Source organism: Oreochromis niloticus, linkage group LG3 (assembly GCF_001858045.2).
Source record: "Oreochromis niloticus isolate F11D_XX linkage group LG3, O_niloticus_UMD_NMBU, whole genome shotgun sequence".
Taxonomy (NCBI): Eukaryota; Metazoa; Chordata; class Actinopteri; order Cichliformes; family Cichlidae; genus Oreochromis; species Oreochromis niloticus.
In genome coordinates this window covers 5,297,983-5,319,091 of record NC_031967.2, presented here as the reverse complement: position 1 = coordinate 5,319,091, position 21,109 = coordinate 5,297,983, and the positions used below count along the sequence as shown (strand labels likewise).

General features: G+C 39.0%; 1 protein-coding gene across 1 annotated transcript in view; it reads left to right on the top strand.

Moving 5' to 3' along the window:
• nrxn2b (neurexin 2b) overlaps positions 1 to 21,109 on the top strand; it is a 643,742-nt gene that overhangs the window by 350,029 nt on the left and 272,604 nt on the right. Inside the window, 2 exon segments of the mRNA XM_025905407.1 lie at positions 12,898 to 13,071; positions 16,199 to 16,318. Coding sequence (XP_025761192.1) covers positions 12,898 to 13,071; positions 16,199 to 16,318 — 294 coding nt within the window.

Sequence of the window (21,109 nt, the reverse complement as noted above, 5' to 3'; positions counted from 1 at the left end):
ACATATTAAAATCTCAGTTAAGCATTTTGAGTTTTTGGAGAAAATGATTGAAGTTGGGAAACTGAGCTGCCTTAAACCTCAGCACTCAACAGACTTAAAAATAAAGCAACAAATTCTTAAATGTAGGTCATTTGACTGGCTCTACTCAATTTGACGACTCAAAGTGCTTTCTTAATCTCTCTAACATACACCCAGTCACACACAGATTCGCACACACAGCTCTTTTTATCCAAATCAAACACTGATGAATGCATTGTGTTCAACTCTGGGATCAGTAGGAGCTGCTGGGGATTGATCCACTGACCCACTCCACCACCTGAGCCACAGCTGCCCCAATACGAAGCAGGTGACTGCTAGTTTAACTTCAGGCTGACTGTTATTGTAGTGATGCTTTTTACCTCTATTAAATCTGAAATTGAAGTGAACAGTGCTGGGCCTGTGGAAAAGGAGGTAAACATAAACATTGATTTCCCCTGAGGGAATAATTTGTTTTACTATGCAAGAAACACGAGAATGTCAAAGATATTAATTGCCTTTATTAAATACAGTGATGGGGAAATGAAGAACATTAACAACAGTAGAATAAATCTATTCAGGATGAGGAGATGAATGGAGGAGGAGCGTATTTAGAAAGTACGTGTCCCTTTTCTTTTGAAGATGCTTGCTAATGAGGCATATTTTTGTGGAATTGTAAAGCAATGACATTCCATTTCCCAACAAAAGCAGAACAAATTGAAGCACAATATGGAGAAGAGGAGAGAAAGACAAACAGGTACACACATTTTAATGAGCTCCGCAGTAAAATAGAGATTAGCCATTTGATTGACCCAAAGCTTTGCAGTAATGCCAGCATCTGACCACTACCTAAAGCCTCTTACTAATACAGCCACAACACCAAAATCCTTTCATATTTTACATAGACCAGAAGATTAATTCTTCCTGGATTTCAGTTTCTTTTTCTGTTACCATTTTTTTAGAGGCACATGCAAATAGTCAGTAAGTCCTGGAAGTAAATACGGGATTCAGGCAGAATTCAAAAGTGTTGGTGTCGTTAATCAAAAGTGTTTCATGCTGCTGAGATGCCCTTTCATTTTTCTATATTCTATGTCAGCTACTTCCAAGTTAGGAAAACCTAGATCGCTACCTTCCTCTCTCCTGGAAAACTTTAGCACTCTCCTGTGGCAGTGGCTAGAGTTAAAAGGCAGAATGTACTTCCCAAAACTGACAGATACTCTAAAGGTTTTCAGTTTGTCAGGAAACAGAACCATGTCATCTGAAGTGATCCCATAAAATATGGAAAGGCCGCAACTGTTCATCCATGTTCAAATGCATAGCAGCAATGTGGCTACTAGGAACCATTCTGGGTTTTTGGAAAAACTGTACTTTTCTTAGTATAGCTGCTCTCTGCCAGGCTGTGTGCAAGATGCATGAAGAAAAAAAACAAACTAGTATATGTAAGTGGTTCAGGCAGTCTTATATTATGGATTTAGGGGAATATTGTCACACTTCATAGAAATTTTTGCTTGCTGGCCCTCCCCACAGGCGAGATATATCTTTTGCCTCCCTTCTCTGTAAGAGGATCACGATGAACAGCAGTACAGCAGCCCTGGAGCTGCTAGGAATTCATTGTCTCACTCAAGGACACAGTGGCTTCGAGTGTATTTGGTAAGCAGTGTGATTGTCCCCACATTCTGAGATAAAATGAACATAACTTTAACTACCTCTGACCTTGACTCAGCCAGGGTATGTGGTTTATAAACACTTGACTGTGTATATTTTCCACTGCCCAACTTTAGGCCTTGAAGGGTATACTGTAAGGGCAACAATGTCTTGCATCAGGCACTGCTCATGAGCAGAACATCATCACTGCTACCGTGGGTGCCCAGCCCCGGTCCTCCTGAGAACACTGTCACCAGTGGTTTCACATTTCCACTTATTCAAAGGAATCCTTTGTCAGGATGGACCTAAAACATCAAAATCTAGTCATCCTTTGATGATATACATACACTATTACATCCCGAGGGTTTTCCTGTCCTCCCATTATATTGTATGTCATTACCATAATGCTAGGGCCCGTTCTATTACGTGAAAGGAATACATTTCTCTTCTCCATCTCTTTTGCCTCTTTTTGTCGCCCTCTTTCTAAGTGTCATGTCCACGTGAATAGCCTTTAAAGCCTGCTTCTTTGTGCCAACAGTTACAAAAGAACTGTTAAATAAAGATCTCGTACAGTGCAACAAGAAAAATGTCCACAACTTAAAATTGAAATTACATTTGTCTGTATTTCAGGCTGAACTTGCATTTATGTAACACCTTTCCAGTCTTACTGACCACTCAAAGTGCTTTATATGTCTTAAATGTAAATACTGCAAGTCTTCTTCTTTTTCTTCACCTCTTTACATAATTTCAACTTTAATGACTTCTAATCTGAATGCTGTAAATATGCTGACAACCAACCAAAGCAATCTGAAATGTCAAGGCCAAGCCACCCTGACTGATTGCACAAACCAGTGTGGAGGTGTCATTAACTACAACTTCTCTAATGGCCACTAGTCGCTAGCTTAATGAAAACTCACCAGTATCCTACTTTAAACAAAAATGACTATTTTCACTTTCACTGTGTTAGAAGCCTTTCATGCCACAGCTTTTCTGGGAGCATATTGATAACTCATTGATGTCCGAGTTGGGAATGGCTCATGCCAATATTTTTTTTCCTCTTAAACAAGAAAGCTATTGATAAAACTGTTAGTAAAGCAGTGTCAGTTGCAAAATTTATCATGTCAAAGTTTTCCAGACATTATCTGTGTTATTCACTGCACATGCCTCTTTATTGTTCAAAGTGAAGCATTTGCACTGGAGTTTAGAGTAATGAATCATATTGGATGTTTTGAATTACAAATTCTCGTCCAGTGATTGTGGGCGGTATGAGCCTGATTACAGCACTGACTATTAAATAAAAAATGGTCCCTCTAATTCTATGTGGAGTTGTATACAAGTCAGTTTGTTGACACTAATCAGCCAGATCTGTTGCGTCAGGAAGAGGACAACAGCTTTTTCACTTGTCTCTATTCATTCATTCTCGAGGTCCCAGTGGTCCTTGGGACTATTTAAACTCCAACTGTTCTGAGCATAAACAGTGAACTTGGTGTGGATGTCTGAATCTGATTTAGTTTGGAAGAGAAAAATGAGAAATACCTGTGTACCAGATGAATTACAGAACGTGCGCTGTATTCAATTTCCTCTTTAACACTGCTTCACTTTGCACCTGGCGTAGGATCATGAACGACACAGAGGGAGGAGGCAATGTAATGAAGATCTGCCAAAGCAGCGCTTGAAAGCATTTGCATAATAATAACGAACAAATCATATGCTACAAAACCGGATTAGCACCTGAAATCAAACAGTATAACTGTCTCGAGCTGTTTCTTCACCCGGTTGAACGGCGCATATTCCTGCGAAGCTTTAGGAAGGTGAGGACAGTGTTGGCACTCTATCGGCGACTCGCCGATTATTTGTCATAATCTACAGCAGCAGCAGCTTAATTGATGTTGCTGAGATCACTGTCCTTATCTTCCTCATTAACGTTTACAATCAACACCTAGAATATTTTTAACTACTGTTTAATCAGTCAGTGATGAATCACCATGATCTCAGGCATAGTTCCAAAACAGACACAAGCACTGATTGTAATTACAGTTTTTAGCTTATGCCCATCATCCAATAAAGAAAAGTTATTTTTTTATAAGGTGCTGAGACATCAGATGCCATGTGAACCCAGTTTCCTCTATACAGGTTTTTCACATACTCCTGTAAAGTCTCACTGCCCATCCAGATTCCTTTTGTTTTCTTTTGATTCATTCCCCTCCCATGTTCTTCTCTACCCCCTCTATTTTCCGCTCAGTGTCAGGGCTCTCTCAATAAATGACGGCCTAGGGAGCATGAGTGCTGCAATAGAGCAGTGCGTTTTAACTTTTTTTCTTGCTCTGACCTGTCTTCCAATACAATTTACTGTGGCATTACTCTGAGCTTTGGCCATTTTTTTTCTTCCACCCCACCTTCTTCTCTCTCCATTTCATCAAAAGCTGGCTTCCTCACTGAAGGTGGAGCCGAGATAAAGTGAGCATTTCTTCTGAGAGTGTGTCTGTTTCTACACCCTAATGCTCTTGTTTAGGCTTTTTATTCTGTGCTGTGTTACAACCTTTATGCAGACAAATGCAAAAAATGGAATGTATATTAAAAAAACAGTTTCACGATCGGCATGGAAAAGCACATTTAAGTGAGCTCATCAACAAAAACACTTGAATTCTTATCCATTCAAGTAGAAGGGCAGAAAGGAGATGGCACTTTGTTTTTCCACTGATGTATTTATAACATCTCTCCTGGCACATGAGCCAGTGAAAAGAAATCTTGTTTTCCATAACTCCCAGGTGAAATGTTGAAGGACTGATGGGAGAGTAGACACAGTAAAGAGAGCCATTTCAAAAACTAAGTAAGCAATTAGCGCAGACAGCAGAAAGTTCAGTTAAAGTGAGGAAAGGTAATGGGTGACAGAAAAAAAAGTTATGGAAGAACTGTAGCAAAACAATTTATTTAGACTGGACTCAATTTCCTACTGTTTCAGTTATAGAACCTTTCAAATTGTCCTTCCACACATAATTTTGAGATTTTCAATTTAGACCAACAAATAAGGTCTGTAATTCAACCACACTCAGTGTTGGTTAGTTAGCAGATAATGGAACTGCTTTTGCTCCAAATCACCATAACTCCCTAGAGCCTCATTGGCTGGGTGATACTCACCAGCAGGTGTCTGGCTACTAATAATGCCCCTTATGAATGCAAAATTGTCAGGGGTGCATGTGTTTTTTTTCCAGACTAACAGGTCCCCTTCTCCATCATGTCAGAAAAACTGGGGAAGAGAGGCTGAAAGAACACAGAATGTGCCGCTGTTGCGCCATGTTTGACATTTTTGTTCAGTTATGTTTTTATTTTTTCACGATGATTAGGAATGTCTTTATTTATTAGCAATTATATTGCAGTCTGGATATGAATACAAGTGAAAACAATTTTTTTTAAAGAACACAAAATTATTTAATTTATTTTGCAGGGTGTTGTTGTATTTGTAACATCAAAAAGTGACTTGTGAAAAAGAAAACAGAGTAGTACCAAATGAACTGATCAAGTTAAATATTATTTGAGCCTCACCCTTTTTTTCAGCTTAAAAATCTATGTATACAGCTCTATAGATTCTGCTTACATATCATTCTGCAGGATGTCATTAATGACATACTGGTCGTGTATAACACTCTGGATTTTGGTGATTTGTTACAGTAAATCAGCAGATTATCAAAAATTCCATGTATTGTAACTGCCATCATGAAGCATTAACATCCCTTTGAAAAGAGCAACTTCCCTAATGCTAATGTAGCATTACCAGCCAACCACTGCTCCACCTTTCTGGACCATATGATGCCATTTATCAGTAATTGGAACTATTTGCAGTGCTATGTGTATCAGTTTCCAAGCTGAACGTTTCTCTCTGTTCTTAACAAGCTTTTATCAAAGCAAATTTATGCGCGCTCGCCCAGATCTTTTAACAGTTCAGCGACTTCTTACCAGTTCTCGGGAAACCTCAGTGTTTTTTTTTCATGCATCTTGCACGTCATTGCACTGTTCCATGTTTTATTTAATTCTCCTTCATCCACATATTGCATGACAACTGAGTCTTGCTTACAGAAACAAAACAAAACAAACCCTTTGGCTGTGATTGATACCTTTTTTGAAGTCAGAGGAAATAAAAGAAGCAAAAAAAATGAATAAAAGTCACTCAATTTTCATTTTACAGAAGCTGTATAATGTGGAACACAGTTTATGTATATAAACATCTATCTGGATAATGGCAAAAAACAGAAAAGAAAGAACTGTGATAGAAAAGCCAACCTTTGGTCCTATTGATCTTGTTAACACAGAATTATACATGTTTAAAATGTGTGAACTCTGTTCAGCAGAGAAAGATTGATGTGATATTGCAGACTTGTTTCATCAAAAGTAAGCTGCTAGGACACCGTGGGAGCAGCTACTGGGAAAGATATGAGCAAACTGTCTGATTCGCAGGTATCTCAAACCCTTCTGTGTTTGTAACATCTGTGCTATATTAACCAGAAATTGACCAGGCACTGATGGGCAACACCCAAAGTCTCACCTAAAAGACATCATCAGTTCAAAACTGCATGTTGTCCATGCTCAGCTTCTGCTAGTTTTGATTGATGTAATGAAAACCAGACACTCGCATAACCAGTCAGAACAACTGGCCTGTGCTGGCATTTGCACCGCATATTAGCTGGAACTAAGTAAAGCAAAGAGACAGGGATTAAAGGAGATAAAGACAGACAAGGCAAGAATATTGTGAGTGTTTAACAGTGAGGATGGGAAATAAGAGGGCAGAGAAATGAAGACAAATACGGGCAAAATGGAGAGTGAAAAAGGTTGACCAAGCAAAGTCGGAAAAACTGAAGTGCAATAGAGCCAAGGCAAAGTGAAAGGACATTGAATATGGAGTGACATTTCATAGAGGGAGAATGGAAGCATGAAAGTGTGTAATAATGCCTGTCTGTGTCACTATACAATCTTTCAGAAAGTGTCACAGGCAAGCACGGGCACAAATTCTGCTCAAGCCCCTTCAAGGACTCGTGTAACAACAGACTGAGTTCAGGTCAATGTAAAGTTGCGGTTACGTGTGTTATTTCCCTTTTTGTTATAGAAATAATGAGTTTGGCATTGTTTTCTTCTCTTTTTCTAATCTAGATCTACACCCAGTGGGGAAATTATGGGTTGGTTATAGCTTGTATAATTTTAATACCACAGGCTTAATGCCATAAATGATTATAGTGTATCGAGGGCTTTATTAAAAGAGTGTGCACCAGTTCCAACACAGCACAGACCTTATGGATGTTAACACCACAAACAATGCTATTCTTGATGAACAAACACATTACATTACCTTACGTACTGTAATCCCAGCCACTATGGTGCTAATATCAACTGAAAGGATTGGTCATGGGACACACAACGCCTCTTGTCACCTATAAAAGAACATTTCAGTTTTCTTCTCTAGTTGATTTATAAGGCTGCGTGATATTTTATATTGCTGTTTTGGTAATGCCCCAACTAATCTACTGTGAATCAGACCTGAAATGTTTAGCACAATTACTACATTTTTGGTATTTGCAGAAGCCCCGTCTCTCTCATTAGAGTAACTAAATGTCGATTAACAAACAATAATAAGCAAATTGCTAATCAAGAACATTTCTTCCCCTTCTTGAGTTCTGTTGCTCGTATTACCTGCAGTCAAAGAATTGTAATGAGTCATTTCGATATGCAAAAACTGTAATCGGCACACATAACCAAGTATCACTAACATGGTTGTGGTTTAAAGCTTTTTCTATCAAGGATCAAAAATTCAACATGAATATTCATCATTGTTTTGCTGGTGATGTTAGCTAAATATTATTAGACTGCATTTTACTTCACCGGTTGTTTCAGTTGACTCTGTCTGTGGTCTGTTTATAGACGGGGATCAATTTTAAAAATGAATTTCACCACCTGTTGCTGCTGTAACATTTAGCAGGAGCAGGAGCAAGAATGCACCTGCTGTCACAATTGTATCATATAATTACAGCTTCACTTGCCTTGAATCTTTTCTTTTTTCCCCCCTCAGGCAGTATTCAAAACATCTCAAAAGCACACATACAAAACAGAGACATAACATACAACATAATTATACATCTTATAATTTAGCATCAGCAATTAACGCACAAGCTGCGTCAACATTTATTCTCTACACCAGTCATCTTGTTGAGGCGTCCTTACAGATTTTTGAGCGTCTGTAATTAGCAATCACAGATTCCCTGCATCTTCCTGCTGGCTGCCATTGTCCCAGCCAAGCCTGGAGTGCAATCCCCTCCCTCGTCAAACCTCTGCAGTAACGTGCACTGCCATAGCTAACACTCTGTATAAATGCGTGTGTTTGCATGTGTTTCTCTTCAGTGATTATTTAATCTTAGCAACTCATAGCCAGCATGATAGTAAAGCAAAAAGAAGCAACAGCCAGAGTGAAAACTTGAGAAATTCGTGAGGATTCAATGAAAGTTAATGGTCAGCTTTGTGTACAGCAGGAAATCAGCAAGGAGTCAGAGTGCTGTTTAGAGACTGGACCAGGCATTGTGCATCCATTGCCTGTTGTCATTATCAGACTTTATATTATATACAGACACACACACACAAAAAATACGTTTTGCAAGTTATGGGCAAAGACTGCAATACCATCACTGCACTTGGGAGCCAATTACAGGCAGGGATGAGATACAGTTCCTGTCTTGAGCTGACGAGCCATACTGACCGCATAAAATGAACAGCTTAACATTGTTATTGGATTTAAACAACATTTTTTTTTTTGCAGAGAATGAATTAAAATCTTAAACACCTATTCTATGCATATGTATGTATCTTTGTAAGGGCTTTGTGGCGTGCAGATAAGTATAAAATAATAAAAGGGATCAAATTGGAGCTTTGGGACTTTTGCACACAGACAAAGCCCCAAATGCGACTATGTCTTTCAAACATTCTTTTAATCCTGCAAACTTTGGCCATTTTTTAGACCAAAGCACGAAGTGGATATACACAGACACAGCCGAAACTGTCGGGACTTATACCCCTCATTGAAACAAAATTCTCCAAAAAAAGTTGGAAATAAAAAGCTCCTTTGTCTTGCGTGCCTGCATGCTGCTGGCCTGTCATAGAATGAAACGAGCTGCGAAAAAGAGCTGAATTCTTTCTTATTCTGGGGAGATCTAAAATTGCTTGGACAAAATTATCACTACCCCGGTGATAAGAGGATTGTTGTGATATTTATTGTGATATTTAAACCAGACTCTTGCTTTCAGTTAGAATCAGTGGTACCTTTTGATCTTATCGTCAATCATTCAGCGTATTTAAATGAGAAGGGAACCCACTGTGTTGCTTAGTGTCATTTTGTGCACCACCTTGAACGTGGACAACAAAGAGAACTTTAGGAAATTCTGTGTCTGTGATGAAATTGTTTTCCATTTCTCTTCTTGTCTGCGTGATATTGCTTCGGATCCAACTTCTCAATTTATGCAAGGCATTTTTCAATGTCATGTACTACCCCCTTTGTCAGCCTTCTTGCTAAACTTCAGATTTGAAGCCGAGAAAGCCCCAGTTTTTCTTAGAAAAACAATTTAACTTCTGACAGTTTCACTTAGATCTGATGCCACGTTTCCCACTGTCGCTGTGCTGTTATACGATTTTCTGCCTGAAACTTTCAGCACAGCCATATTTATAACAGCTAAGCAAATCTCTGAGTACCCTTTGAGCTTGCTTGTGCTTTACTGGAATCAATACAGCTCAAGAAAATCCAACCCTTTGAGCAAAGGAGTTAATATGGCCAGTGGCAAATATTTGCTTAAATGTGAATCCTGCAATGGAAATATTGCTGAAATATTTTACATAATTAAGATTTTTCTGTATTTTCAAATCTTCTGATACTTTGCAGGCTTAAAGTAAATTGATTTTATTGCAATATGAGCTAAATAATAATAGATTTTAACACGTGCACTTCTAAAAATATAAAGTTGGGAGTTATCAAAAAAGGGTCAAGTGTTGAAGACCTCCCATTGTTCCCAAAGTGATCCATCCAAATCTCACAAAGTCTTTTATATGAGGTTTCACACCATGAAAGAGAAATGAAACCATTATTACAGAGCTCTACTTTGCACTTTGAAACCCTTTAAAATCTTTTTCGTCGAGTGTAAATGTTATGCAGTGTGCTCTTGCACATGGTGCTGTCAGACACTCTCTAGAGCTCTGTATCCAAGCATCCCAATTCCTCCCATCAGCCCCTGAGAGGTCATTATGGTAACCGTAGAGATGTGGAGGTGGTGTTCTCCGGTGATGTCTGGGAGGCTGTAATTGGTCCCGTCTTGTGGATGTCTTTGAGCTCTTCAGCAGAACAGCCATGCATTACTGCTGGGACAGCAGAGCCCAGACCACGACACAGTCTCTGGCTGGGAGGAAAATGGTTACTCATCGTTCTAAGCTTTTGTTCTTAAACAGTCCTAAAACTGTGAGGCTTTTCGTTCTGAAAGATCAATCTGTTTAACAAGACTGTGCTCGTCATATTTAAATATTAAAGTAGGCAGTCACAACATGATAGAGATCATCTCTCGAAAAATCATTTTATCCAATTCAATTCAGTTTTATTTGTGTAGCGCCAAATCAAAACAGTTGCCTTAAGGCACTTTATATTGTGAGGTAAAAACCCCACAATACTAGAGAGAAAACCCCAATAATGAGATAACCCCCTGTGAACAAGAACTTGGAACATAAAAACTCCCTTTTAATAGGAAGGAACCTCCGGCAGAAAAAGGCTCAGGAAGCAGCTGCCATCTGCCGCGACCGGTTTGGGCAGACAAGAAAAAAGACAGTCTGGAAGAGAGCCAGAGATTAATAATAACTAATAATGAAATGCAAAGTGGTGTATAAACAGAGAGTTTTGCTAAGCTCTGAACCTGACTATCAGTAGCACTGTGTGCTAAATCACAGCTCACAGAAAATTATAGATGTGATTGAAAGTAAAGTCGGCGCCTTACATCATCTTATGTTTTAAGAGCTATTTTTCAAATAAGTGTGAAAACAAATGAGCTTAAATTAGGAGCATCTGTCAAATGTGAAAATGGTAAAATTGTGCTCATTATAACTGTGTGAAATTGAAGCATTCTACTGTATAAACAGAAAATTAATACATAAGAAAGTTGTGATGTACATAGGTGATCTCTTCAGATGTCAGGAACCTTCACAGTAAAACAATGCTGAAACCGTGTTAGATGAAAAAAACACAAAACCAAAAAAAAGAAGGTAGATGAGCTTTAATATTTACTGTGGAACAAAATGTCCATGGCCCAGATGAACAAGGGAGGCAAAACTTTAGCCAAAGAAATCTGTAATTCAAATGAAAAGATATTCAACTCCAATCGGAGCAGAGTGAGACCCCAGTTCGCTGAGTGGGCGTGTGCATCTGCGCTGCATACTTATTCTTCAGCTGTACTCTTTACTCCACTGAAAGAAAACAAAACTTGCATGACTAATTTTTACACTACATCTGGCACAGCCCTCCCTCCTGTCTCGTCTGCTCTAGTTATGCAGTTGGTTAGTACAATCTCTAACATGCTGTTGACTTCTGCGGAAATGCGTTGTTTGCTCTTTTGAGATTAATTCCATACTGATAATTTCATATTTGCTAAATGGTTCTTACAGCCCTGATTTCAGGACATCATTCAGTTGGACAGCTAATGCGTTCCTTGTATTGATTATAATGCCTGGGAGCCCTGGCTGGAAAATATGAAGTGTCAAGTACTCATTAATTCTAGACACGACTTGGCAAACATCATTGACTCATTCCATTACACAAAGTCCACATATAATTGACCTTGTGGCTCATTGCTTCTCAGCTGAAAGTTCTGGTTTTTAGCTGTGAAAAAATAATTATTTTAGTTTGTCCAAGTAGGAAGGTTTTCAGATGGCCTTGTCTTTGTAGCAGGATCTTGCCCCTGTGTGAAAGGTTTTGCCGGATGCTCGTTTTATGCCTTCTTAAAGATAAAGCGTAAAGTAGGAGTTTTGATGATATGAAAAGCCTGAAGCATTTCAAACCGTGTTTATTCATATGCACTTACATCAAAGGCCTTTTTGTGTTTATCATAATTTCACTTGGCATTTTCTGCAAAACTTTCCAGAACAGAGGGCTGAAATACAAAAAGAAAGAGGGAAAATAATTGGAAGACAGAAAAAGTGATGGTTATTTCCTTTTATGTAGTAATATAAAGAGACCTTCATTTGTAGTTGAGCACTGAGATTTTCCATAACTCAGCTTTATCATTTTGCTTAGGATTCTTATATTCTGTCTGCTTATAGAGCTTTATATGTTTATGTTTCACTCCATGAGAGTGCGGTACATGGACATGTTGGTGGAATACAACTGACAGGTTTCACATGACATTGCCAATCCTTGTGGCTTGCTACTGTACAGTTTACATGTCAACTCTAAGCTGTTTCTTTGAATAGAACATGTTCTTCAGACATGTTCTTGCTGCCTCAGTGACAAGCCTTTTGTCAGAGTGTCTCTCAGGAGAAAACCTCCCAACATTGATGGTACAAATCTTCACAGTACACAAGCATAGTGTGGCATTCATAGGAACCCCATGTAACTACAGATGGCTTAATGATTTGCTCATTTTACCAGCAGCCACTGTCACAGTACTTGGTGTTGTTATTATGCTGTTTAACATGATTTTCAAGTTCTTATCCATAACTATGCTTTTTATTCAAAAACTAAATTATAGTATCTGACATTTTATACCGGCAAATGCAGCAGGATTTATGTTCCGTCATCAAAAGTATTTCTTTGACATTTGATGTCCAACACGTAAAGGTTCAAAAAATGACTTTATTAGAGTAAACATTTAAATTTGAATATCTCTTTAGATTTCCAAGAGATAATGAAATTGATTTTTTGGAAATTTACACACATACACACAGATATTGCTATGCATTCATAATCCATTTCTGAGTTGATTACAGTCACTGAGGGATACTCCAAATACGGATGTAATTATTTGGCATGTATTTCCATCATTGCTCTATTTCTAGACCACTGAAATATTTGGCAACCCATTTTTATACTGCCACCAAGTTGTATAAAAGCATTCTATTGACACTGGTTGTTTGTTGTTGTTTTTTAACTAAAATGAACCAGTAAATTTAAAGGATTTCTACTAATGTTTTCCATTGGCTATTTCTCATTGATCTTATTATGGGTGTGTTTTGCAGGGGAGCTGTACATCGGTGGCGTGACAAAGAGCATGTACAGCAATCTGCCCAAACTGATTGCATCTCGGGACGGGTACCAGGGCTGTCTGGCCTCTGTGGACCTGAATGGGAGACTCCCTGACCTGATCGCAGATGCCCTCCACAGGGTGGGCCAGGTGGAACGAGGCTGCGATGGTAAGCAGAAGAAGCAGCTGTCATATACTGAGCTTAATATGCAATTAAACTGTTTAAAGTTAAGAGATCACTCAATCAATCATTAAATCATTATCATACCTGTGAGTCACTAGGGGGAAATCAAATGGCAATGATTACCATCTAGTGTAGAGTACACTTGTCTTGATATTAATAAGAGTCATTTCATTTAGAGAATGCCAGCTGTTCAACAGTTTCTCACTTTACATATTAACTGCAATTATGAGGAAACAATTCGGGAGTTGAGTTTGGTGTTTTGGGACATGAGTAAAAATCTTGTTTTTAATAGTAACTCTATTTTCTTTAAGTTTCATTGTGACCTGCTTTAACATAAGCCTGCTTCTTTAACTAAGCTACCATTTAAGACACTGAAGTAAAGTAACCTAGTCCATTTTCCATATACTTTATTCCCTAATATCGCCAGTGGCCACGCCCAATTCTCAGAGCTCAGGACACTCTTTACAGTCTGTCCTCTGTATATCCTCTCTATTGCACTATAAAACCTGCATGAGGGAAGCATCTCTCCCCTCTAATGTTATTGTCAGTGTGGCAAATCTCAGCAGCGCTCCACCCTTGCTGGCTTTTGCTTCATCAATCTTGCATTTGTCATGTTTTTACCTCCGCTGCGCCGGGCTGGCCACCATGTCTCAGGCTGCATGGCTATGGTGTGGGGTAGTTAATCCTGAGTACAACAGTAGATTTTGGCTATAGCATTTCTCCTTCCACACACCCCACCCTTAACTCCCCTCCACCACGTCTCAATGGCATACAGAACGTTGGAGAGCACAGACTTGATTTCCCTGAGGACCGCATTGGCCGACTAGATGCAGTAGTGATCCAGCTCCCCCCCCCTTCTCTTGCTCCCTAACGCTGCTACTTCTGCCAGCCAGCCTTATTACCTGCCTACAGTTATACACCACAATTACTTCGCTCCAAACAGAGTTTAAAACTGCATTAAGCTATCATATTGAATCCCGCAGGCACCAGAAATGGATGCTAATATTAGTTAATGATTTGATGTGCCAGGGATTTGAGCAGTAGTAATTGACCAGTTTTGGAACGGTGGACTCTTTTGACAAATATTAGTATATCTAGTCCTGGGGCTGTTGCAAAACCATTTTTTCCCTTGTTGATATTGCAGGAATAGATCAAAAACAATTCTGACTGGTTATCTAATTTAACTATAATCACTTTCAGAATATTTTCCCCCAACCATGTATACCAGAGAAGAAGCACTGTTTACATGATTGATCTTTTGGTAGGTTAGATCTTTAAATTGCTGGGTTTCAAAAGAAAAAGCAAGACCACTGAAGGTGACTTTTTTAGATGTATTATTTTCCTGGATATGGATCACTGCCAGCGTCCGCACCAACCTGGTTCTTAGGTCATTGTTAGCTTGTGGACTGGGGATACAGAGTGGTCAGAGGTGGCTGCTGGTCTGGTCTCTCCAGAGATAAGGCCAGACAAAGGCTAGAACATTGAGCTTTCTCTTGTAACTGCCTACTGACTCAGCGGATCAAAACAACAAAAAACAAGATGAGGGGAGGAAGTGAAGGAGACTGAGAGAGTTGAAGTCAAGGTACAAAAGCACTGTTGCTTAGTCACTGTAGCTCAAGACAGGAGAAATAAGCAAAAAAATGGGCAGAGTCTATGTCTAAGATAAATACAAAATGCTTTCAATTTACATTTTCTAATTATGCAAAATAATTAAACAAATAATTTTTAAAAAGCACGTAAGCTACATAATAATTTTTGCAAGGATTGATAAAATATTTGCTTAAGAAACTCCAATTAAGAACACTATTGGTACGTAGGCAGATGTTCAAGTTGTAACCAAGCTGCTAGTCGAGCACCCGGTTGACAACAGCAAGGTAATGGAGATATGTACTCAGTTCCTTTTTACCTCTTCTTGAACATTTGGAGCAAACATAACAGATGGAGTTTTATGCTCCAACAAGTCTAAGGCACCTAATAGCAAGTTCTCATGAGTTCTCAGGAAGCAATGCAAAGGTAACGTGAGTAATATAAAGGAAGAATGAACAAATAATTCAATGGCTTTTGCTTATGACAGTATATTCTATTAGCTCCTTAAGGGAACATCGTTTTAATGAGTAAATAAGGAGGCAGCTAACATAGTTAACACAGAAAGCGGACAATTTGAAACAATTCAGTTCACTTTGATTCATATATGGGACTTTATATTTAAGGTAAGGATCTTACAATAATACAGAGAAAACCCCCAATCAGATGACCTCCCATGAGCAAGCACTTGGCGACGGTGGGAAGGAAAAACTCCCTTTTGACAGGAGCAAACCAGGCAGAACCAGGTTTAGGGAGGGGCAGCCATCTGCTGTGATTGGTTGGTAAGGGGAGAAAGATAGGACAAAAGACATGCTGTGGGGAGAGCCCGGGATTATTAAAAACTAATGATTAAATGCAAACTGGCGTATAAACAACACAAAATAAAACATTTCATTTTTATAACTTTGGGGCACGGGGGTGGGGGGGTAGGGTGTCTTTCTTAATTGGACCACTTGTAAAGGGCACAGTGAGATGTCTGTTTATCTTTGTGGAAGCAAATTAGTCTGGCACTGAACCATGGTTCTTTGAAAATGTCTGTGTTTAATTGAGATTTTAATGAGAAACCCCACCAACACAACAGCCACCACACACATTTATTTTTAGAACCATTGTTTTCCTAACATGTGATCTGTATCCTAATCTTATAACAGTAGTTCATAGTTATTTTCTTTTGCCTTCTAGCATGATCATTTTACCATTACCATCTTTACTTTGAGCACAAGTAATCAAAATCTGGTTTTCTTGGAAAGTCTTGTCTTCTTCCATTTCAGTCAGTCAACAAAGGCAAAACACTTGGTGAATCTTATCAGCCGATGTGACGGTGCACTGTTGGGTCAATAGTGTGTGTAATCCACAGTGGGAAAGTCATGAATTGCTAAATGGAGCTTTAAAATGTGTCCTTTGCTCTCATTACCCAGAAGAGTGGACTGCATGATCGTTTGCTTCTGCCTTTTGGTCTTAGAAATATTTAATTTTGAATGAGATTGAACTAAAAATGTGATGCCGTGTGTTTTGGTTTTGTCTTCAGGACCCAGTACCACCTGTACGGAGGAGTCCTGCTACCATCAGGGGGTGTGTCTCCAGCAGTGGGAGGGCTTCACCTGCGATTGCAGCATGACGTCCTATGGAGGCTCATTTTGCAACGACCGTAAGTCAAAGTTTTTGTTTTAATTGTTTAAAAATGGTTAGAAAGGTGCGTGAGTGCAGTGAGTCATGCGGTGGAAACATATTCAGTGGTGGTTAGCTGTTGATTAGTGGTTTAAAGTTAAAGCTCCACAGGCAACTTTGTAAGTTTGCTTTCAGAGTGTCAATGAAAGAGATCAGTATTGTATTAATACGGTGACTGGTGAGCGTTCTCCAAATGATAATTTAAAGTTCTTTTGGAAAACATTTGCATGAATCTTCAAGCCGTCATTTAGTAGATGGATGTTCTCGTGCTGTATTTATACATACATGAACACATCCTCACAGATCCGGTGTCTCATTTTGGAACTAAAAAATCGTTTTGTAAATTAGCTGCAGAGCTTGTTAACATTTGATTGCTAACAATTAAAATATCTAAACATTAGCTAATAATAATGACTTTAATTGGATAGTTATAATTATTAGCTAATGTTAGGATATTTTAATTGTGAGCAGTCAAATGTTAACATGCTCTACAGCTTGCATAAACATTGTTTAACAAGGTAAAGTCATTATCGGACTGCAGTAGGGCCACACAGACTGGACTCATCCATTACTCTTCAGATGGTGATGGTACTGTCTTGTTATTCAGAGTAACCCTGTACAACTCTAACTTCACCATGAAATTTACCATGAGTGCTAACACATGCTGTGAGGAGAAACAGTGATCTAAGTCCCATGTCCCTGCCACACGGTCCCCTGCTGGGTGGCTGGAAGCTGGGGAGTGAAAGAAAAAAGGTAGAGAACAGCGAGAAACAGGTTAGTCACTTGTGTGGTTTTTAGGTCAATGCTTTTCATTCTTTTTTCCTCTCGTACGTTCATACTATTGTAATCTGCTTGTGGCTAATGCATTTACTGAGGGTGAAGTAGCTGTGCACCCTATACTTAAGTGTGAACTAGCTTGACTGAAGTGTGGAAATGACTTCATAAATATCCAGATGTCTGATGGGAAGTTTTTACTATAAGCTATAAGAAACCTGACTGTGAGGTTTGATTTTTCATTATTCTGGATTTAGTGCATGATGTTGTTAACTGTTAAAGCTAAATTATGAAGCTAATTTTATACCTTTTTAAAAAAAATAAATAAATATTGCATTGTTTAATAATTCTGTCTGTAGCAGTGTGCTGCTTGGTAACTTGGAGCTTATGTACAATTAGCATTCAGCACTCTTCACAGGCTTGATGTAAGCAAGGGCACAAGTAGGGTGACAGGCTAATAGACTTGTTTGCATAAGTCTTTGTTTGCTCATGAAGTGGTGGGTTAAGAAGTACCAGCCTCGGCTTCTTTGCTGATTTTTCTTTTCTTTTTTTAAACCAATCCATGTTTTATTTGTGATAGACTTCAGCTTTATTGTATGCTTTTTTCGTCGTTATATTGGCTGCTGGGTTAGCTATACAGAATATGACCGGGCATGATAGTAAGAAGCTGATTAGCAAGGTGTTCTTTTGGTTCCTGGAACTCTCAAGCAAGGAGGAGAAGGTGATAAGTGTTTTGTCGGCATGACAGCTATGCCGAGATAAGCAGAGATCCTTCGCTGCTTGAGAGGGGAGAGCAAATGATAGAAAAGGGAAAAGGAGGCTTATTCCTGTGCTCGAGTTGTTGCCTGTGGGGCGCGTTAGCAGCTTTACTGTGCTGCTTTCGAACATGACAGGTAGAAATATGAGGAACCAGGGAGTAAACCAACATGTGCTCTGTAGAAGAATCTGGAAGACGTGTCTGTTTTGTGAGAATGTATAGAATGGAGGACAGGACTTCACCAGCAGCCCGATCAAATCTATTGTGTAACTGGAGCGAAAAAAAGAAGCATCTATGTAGAACAAGTTTGAGTCTGCAGTGCAGAAAAGTCTTATTAAGGATTCAGCTTTAAATCAAACTGTGAAAATCTCAGACATGTAAGACTGTGAACACTGACACGGGCCTTTCATCTTTTTTTGTTTATAAAAGTGCAATTTTACAGATCTGTTGGCTGCTGGTTAAAGTTCTCTCACAACTTGCTGCAAATGATATCATGCGTTTTCAGCGAGGGGTTGACATACTAGTGTAAGATTCATAATATTCATTCATAACAGCTTAAAAAAACTGTTGGCATCACAAATTTGTTGGCGACACAACAATGGGCTAGTTTTCACATGTCAGCGTAGCTAATTAAAATTAAACTGAAAAACATTAAGGCCCTATCAGTATTTTTTTCTTGTAAGATGATAAATTGAAGAACTGTTAAACAGTCTGGAATAATCAGCACAATAATCATTAACTAAACTGATGTCAACTGACACATTTTTCCAAATGTTTAACACAGCAGTATGTCAGCCTCTTCCAAGTTTGCATGCATTGCTGTAGCCTGTTTTTGTTGTAGCCTGTCTTTTCTCCCCCGACAACAGCGCTGTATCTTTTGACCTGACCTTCTGCTGTCATTACTGTCTGCTTGAAACTATGAAAATCAAATTTCATCTTCTGACTTTGAGAGCTCACACTAACTTGAGCTTTTGGCTTCTTGGCTTCTGATCTTAACGTTCTTCTCTTCGTACAACATGGACTTCTTGAATCTTATCACTATGTAAGAAAAATTTCAAACGCTCTGAACTTCAAGGATATTTCTTTTTCTTCAAATTGCTGTGAAAAACCAAGGTAGGAAATATGATACTGGGTAGCAATTTTAAATCGCATATGAAATGGGTGCTCCAGATGCCGAGATATTTCAACATGTTTACTTCGGATGCAGACGACTTGCAGTTGCAGACTCTTACCAATAGGGATCCTGCTTGTTTGTCTTTTTGCACAATCATAATAAATCTGGGATAAACAAGTGTTTGGGTCTCCTCGCCTTTTAACTCTAACAGAAAAAGTTTAAATGCATGTGATCAAAAGAAGAAAGATGGCAAGCAAAAATAAATGACAAGAGTACACGCACAATCTTAATACGGTGTTACTGGCCACAGAAACAGACTTAATAAAAAAGATATGTGATTGCCACTGCTTTTCATTCTCTGTGGGGAATAAAAAAATGCATAATTATTTCAGTAATTATTTCTTGTGCTGTTGTTTGTAAAAGATCTTTCTTGGTGGCCATAGTAGACAAAGCTTAGAGGGTCCTTGGGCGAATAATCACTCGCTGCATGTGCACTACACTCCACTACACGAACACATAAAACAGAGTGGTGCGAACATGCACAGTCACACACCTACAGCTTAATTCAGTCGCACGTGGTAAATATTTTTCAGTGGAGAAAGCTCGAGTCGTTTCCGCAGTCCAGTCCCAGAGTCGTTTGTTTCACTCTAGGTGGAAAGGTTATCAGAATTATTGACACTGCAGTTATTATTTATGAATGCAGATTCACAGTTCACTGGAGAAGATATTACACACAGATAGAAGAGATTCCATAACAGCGTATGTGTCGTACCAGATAAAGTGAGGCTATTTGTCTCTATTGATATTATTACCTGTTGGGTGTCAGCCAATCATGTCCACTACCTGGGATGTGAGGAAGCAAAAACACAGAGAAAAAACATTTAAAGTTAAATGTATTGTTTTTTTCCTTTCATGTTTAATTAAATTATTATTGTTCAAAAAAATTTGTGTATTTATTGAATACTTTTAATACTTTACCAACTGAACGGGAGAATTTTGGAACTCGTGGTTCACGTGGAGTTTTGGTGTCATGCTATCTGAAAGATGTCTCTTTATTTGTTTTGAGGGTTTCCACTAGCAATTTAGGGCAGGGTGAAGTTGGCATGTTCTCCCTGTGTCTGAGTGGGTTCTCTCTGGGTACACTGGTTTCCTCCCACAGGTTGAAGACATGCATGTGAGTTCTGGATAATTGGTCATTCAAAATTAGCCCTAAGGGTGAGTGGTTGTCTATGTCTATGTCTGTCTTCTTGCCCTATGACAGCTGGCTCCACCCCCCTCTTATGTCCCTTGATTGGATAAGAGGTAGAAAATATGTGGATGGTTTAGTACAATTGCCTGCTTGCTGAAGGTGTTTCCGTAAGTGGCACTGAAGCGATTTCATTTAAACTTAGCAGCTGACACTGATACTGATGTTATAGAAAAAAAAATGTGATGCTGTAGACATTTAATTTCCCTGTGACAGAAAGTTGATATTGGATCTGGTCAGTGTAGCCCATGTTAACAATGTTTCCTGTTACCTCCACCTCACCATCCCCACACCATCCCAGGTAAGGGGATGGTCTGTCACTCAGTCATGCCGGATACATTTTTTTTTCTAGTTTGTGTGACACAGTCCTTCTGAGTGGATATCTGAAGTAATTAAAAGATTTAATCTTTGTAGAGCAGCTCTTCTGCTGAATAGTATTGTTTTTGCTTCTTCAGTGACCTTCAGTGGTCAGTTTAGTCTGGCAGGCCTACAGCACTGCACTTTGGAAAGGCAGTTGAGGGGGGGCTGTGTTAATAAATGAAATATGGCTGAAGGGAATGATGAGGTACGAATGAAATTGGTGCTTGGCATTCCTCTGCAGGCTTTAGTTTGGAAGCACCTCTGAGACACAGCCGCTCCAACAGTGTTTTGTATCTCTTTTTTCCTGCATCGCTCTTTTTTTTCTCCTGTTCTCATTAACAGTAGAAACAGACTGGGTCTGCTGTAATGCTGAAAAACACATCACATTCATCTAGAACTGCAGGTTGTTTCCAGCATTGTAACACTATGTTTGTGCACGCAGATGCATTCGTGGAGCAGCAAATAATAAAAAAGCTCATACCCCTTCTTTCACACACACATACACGCACATACACATACC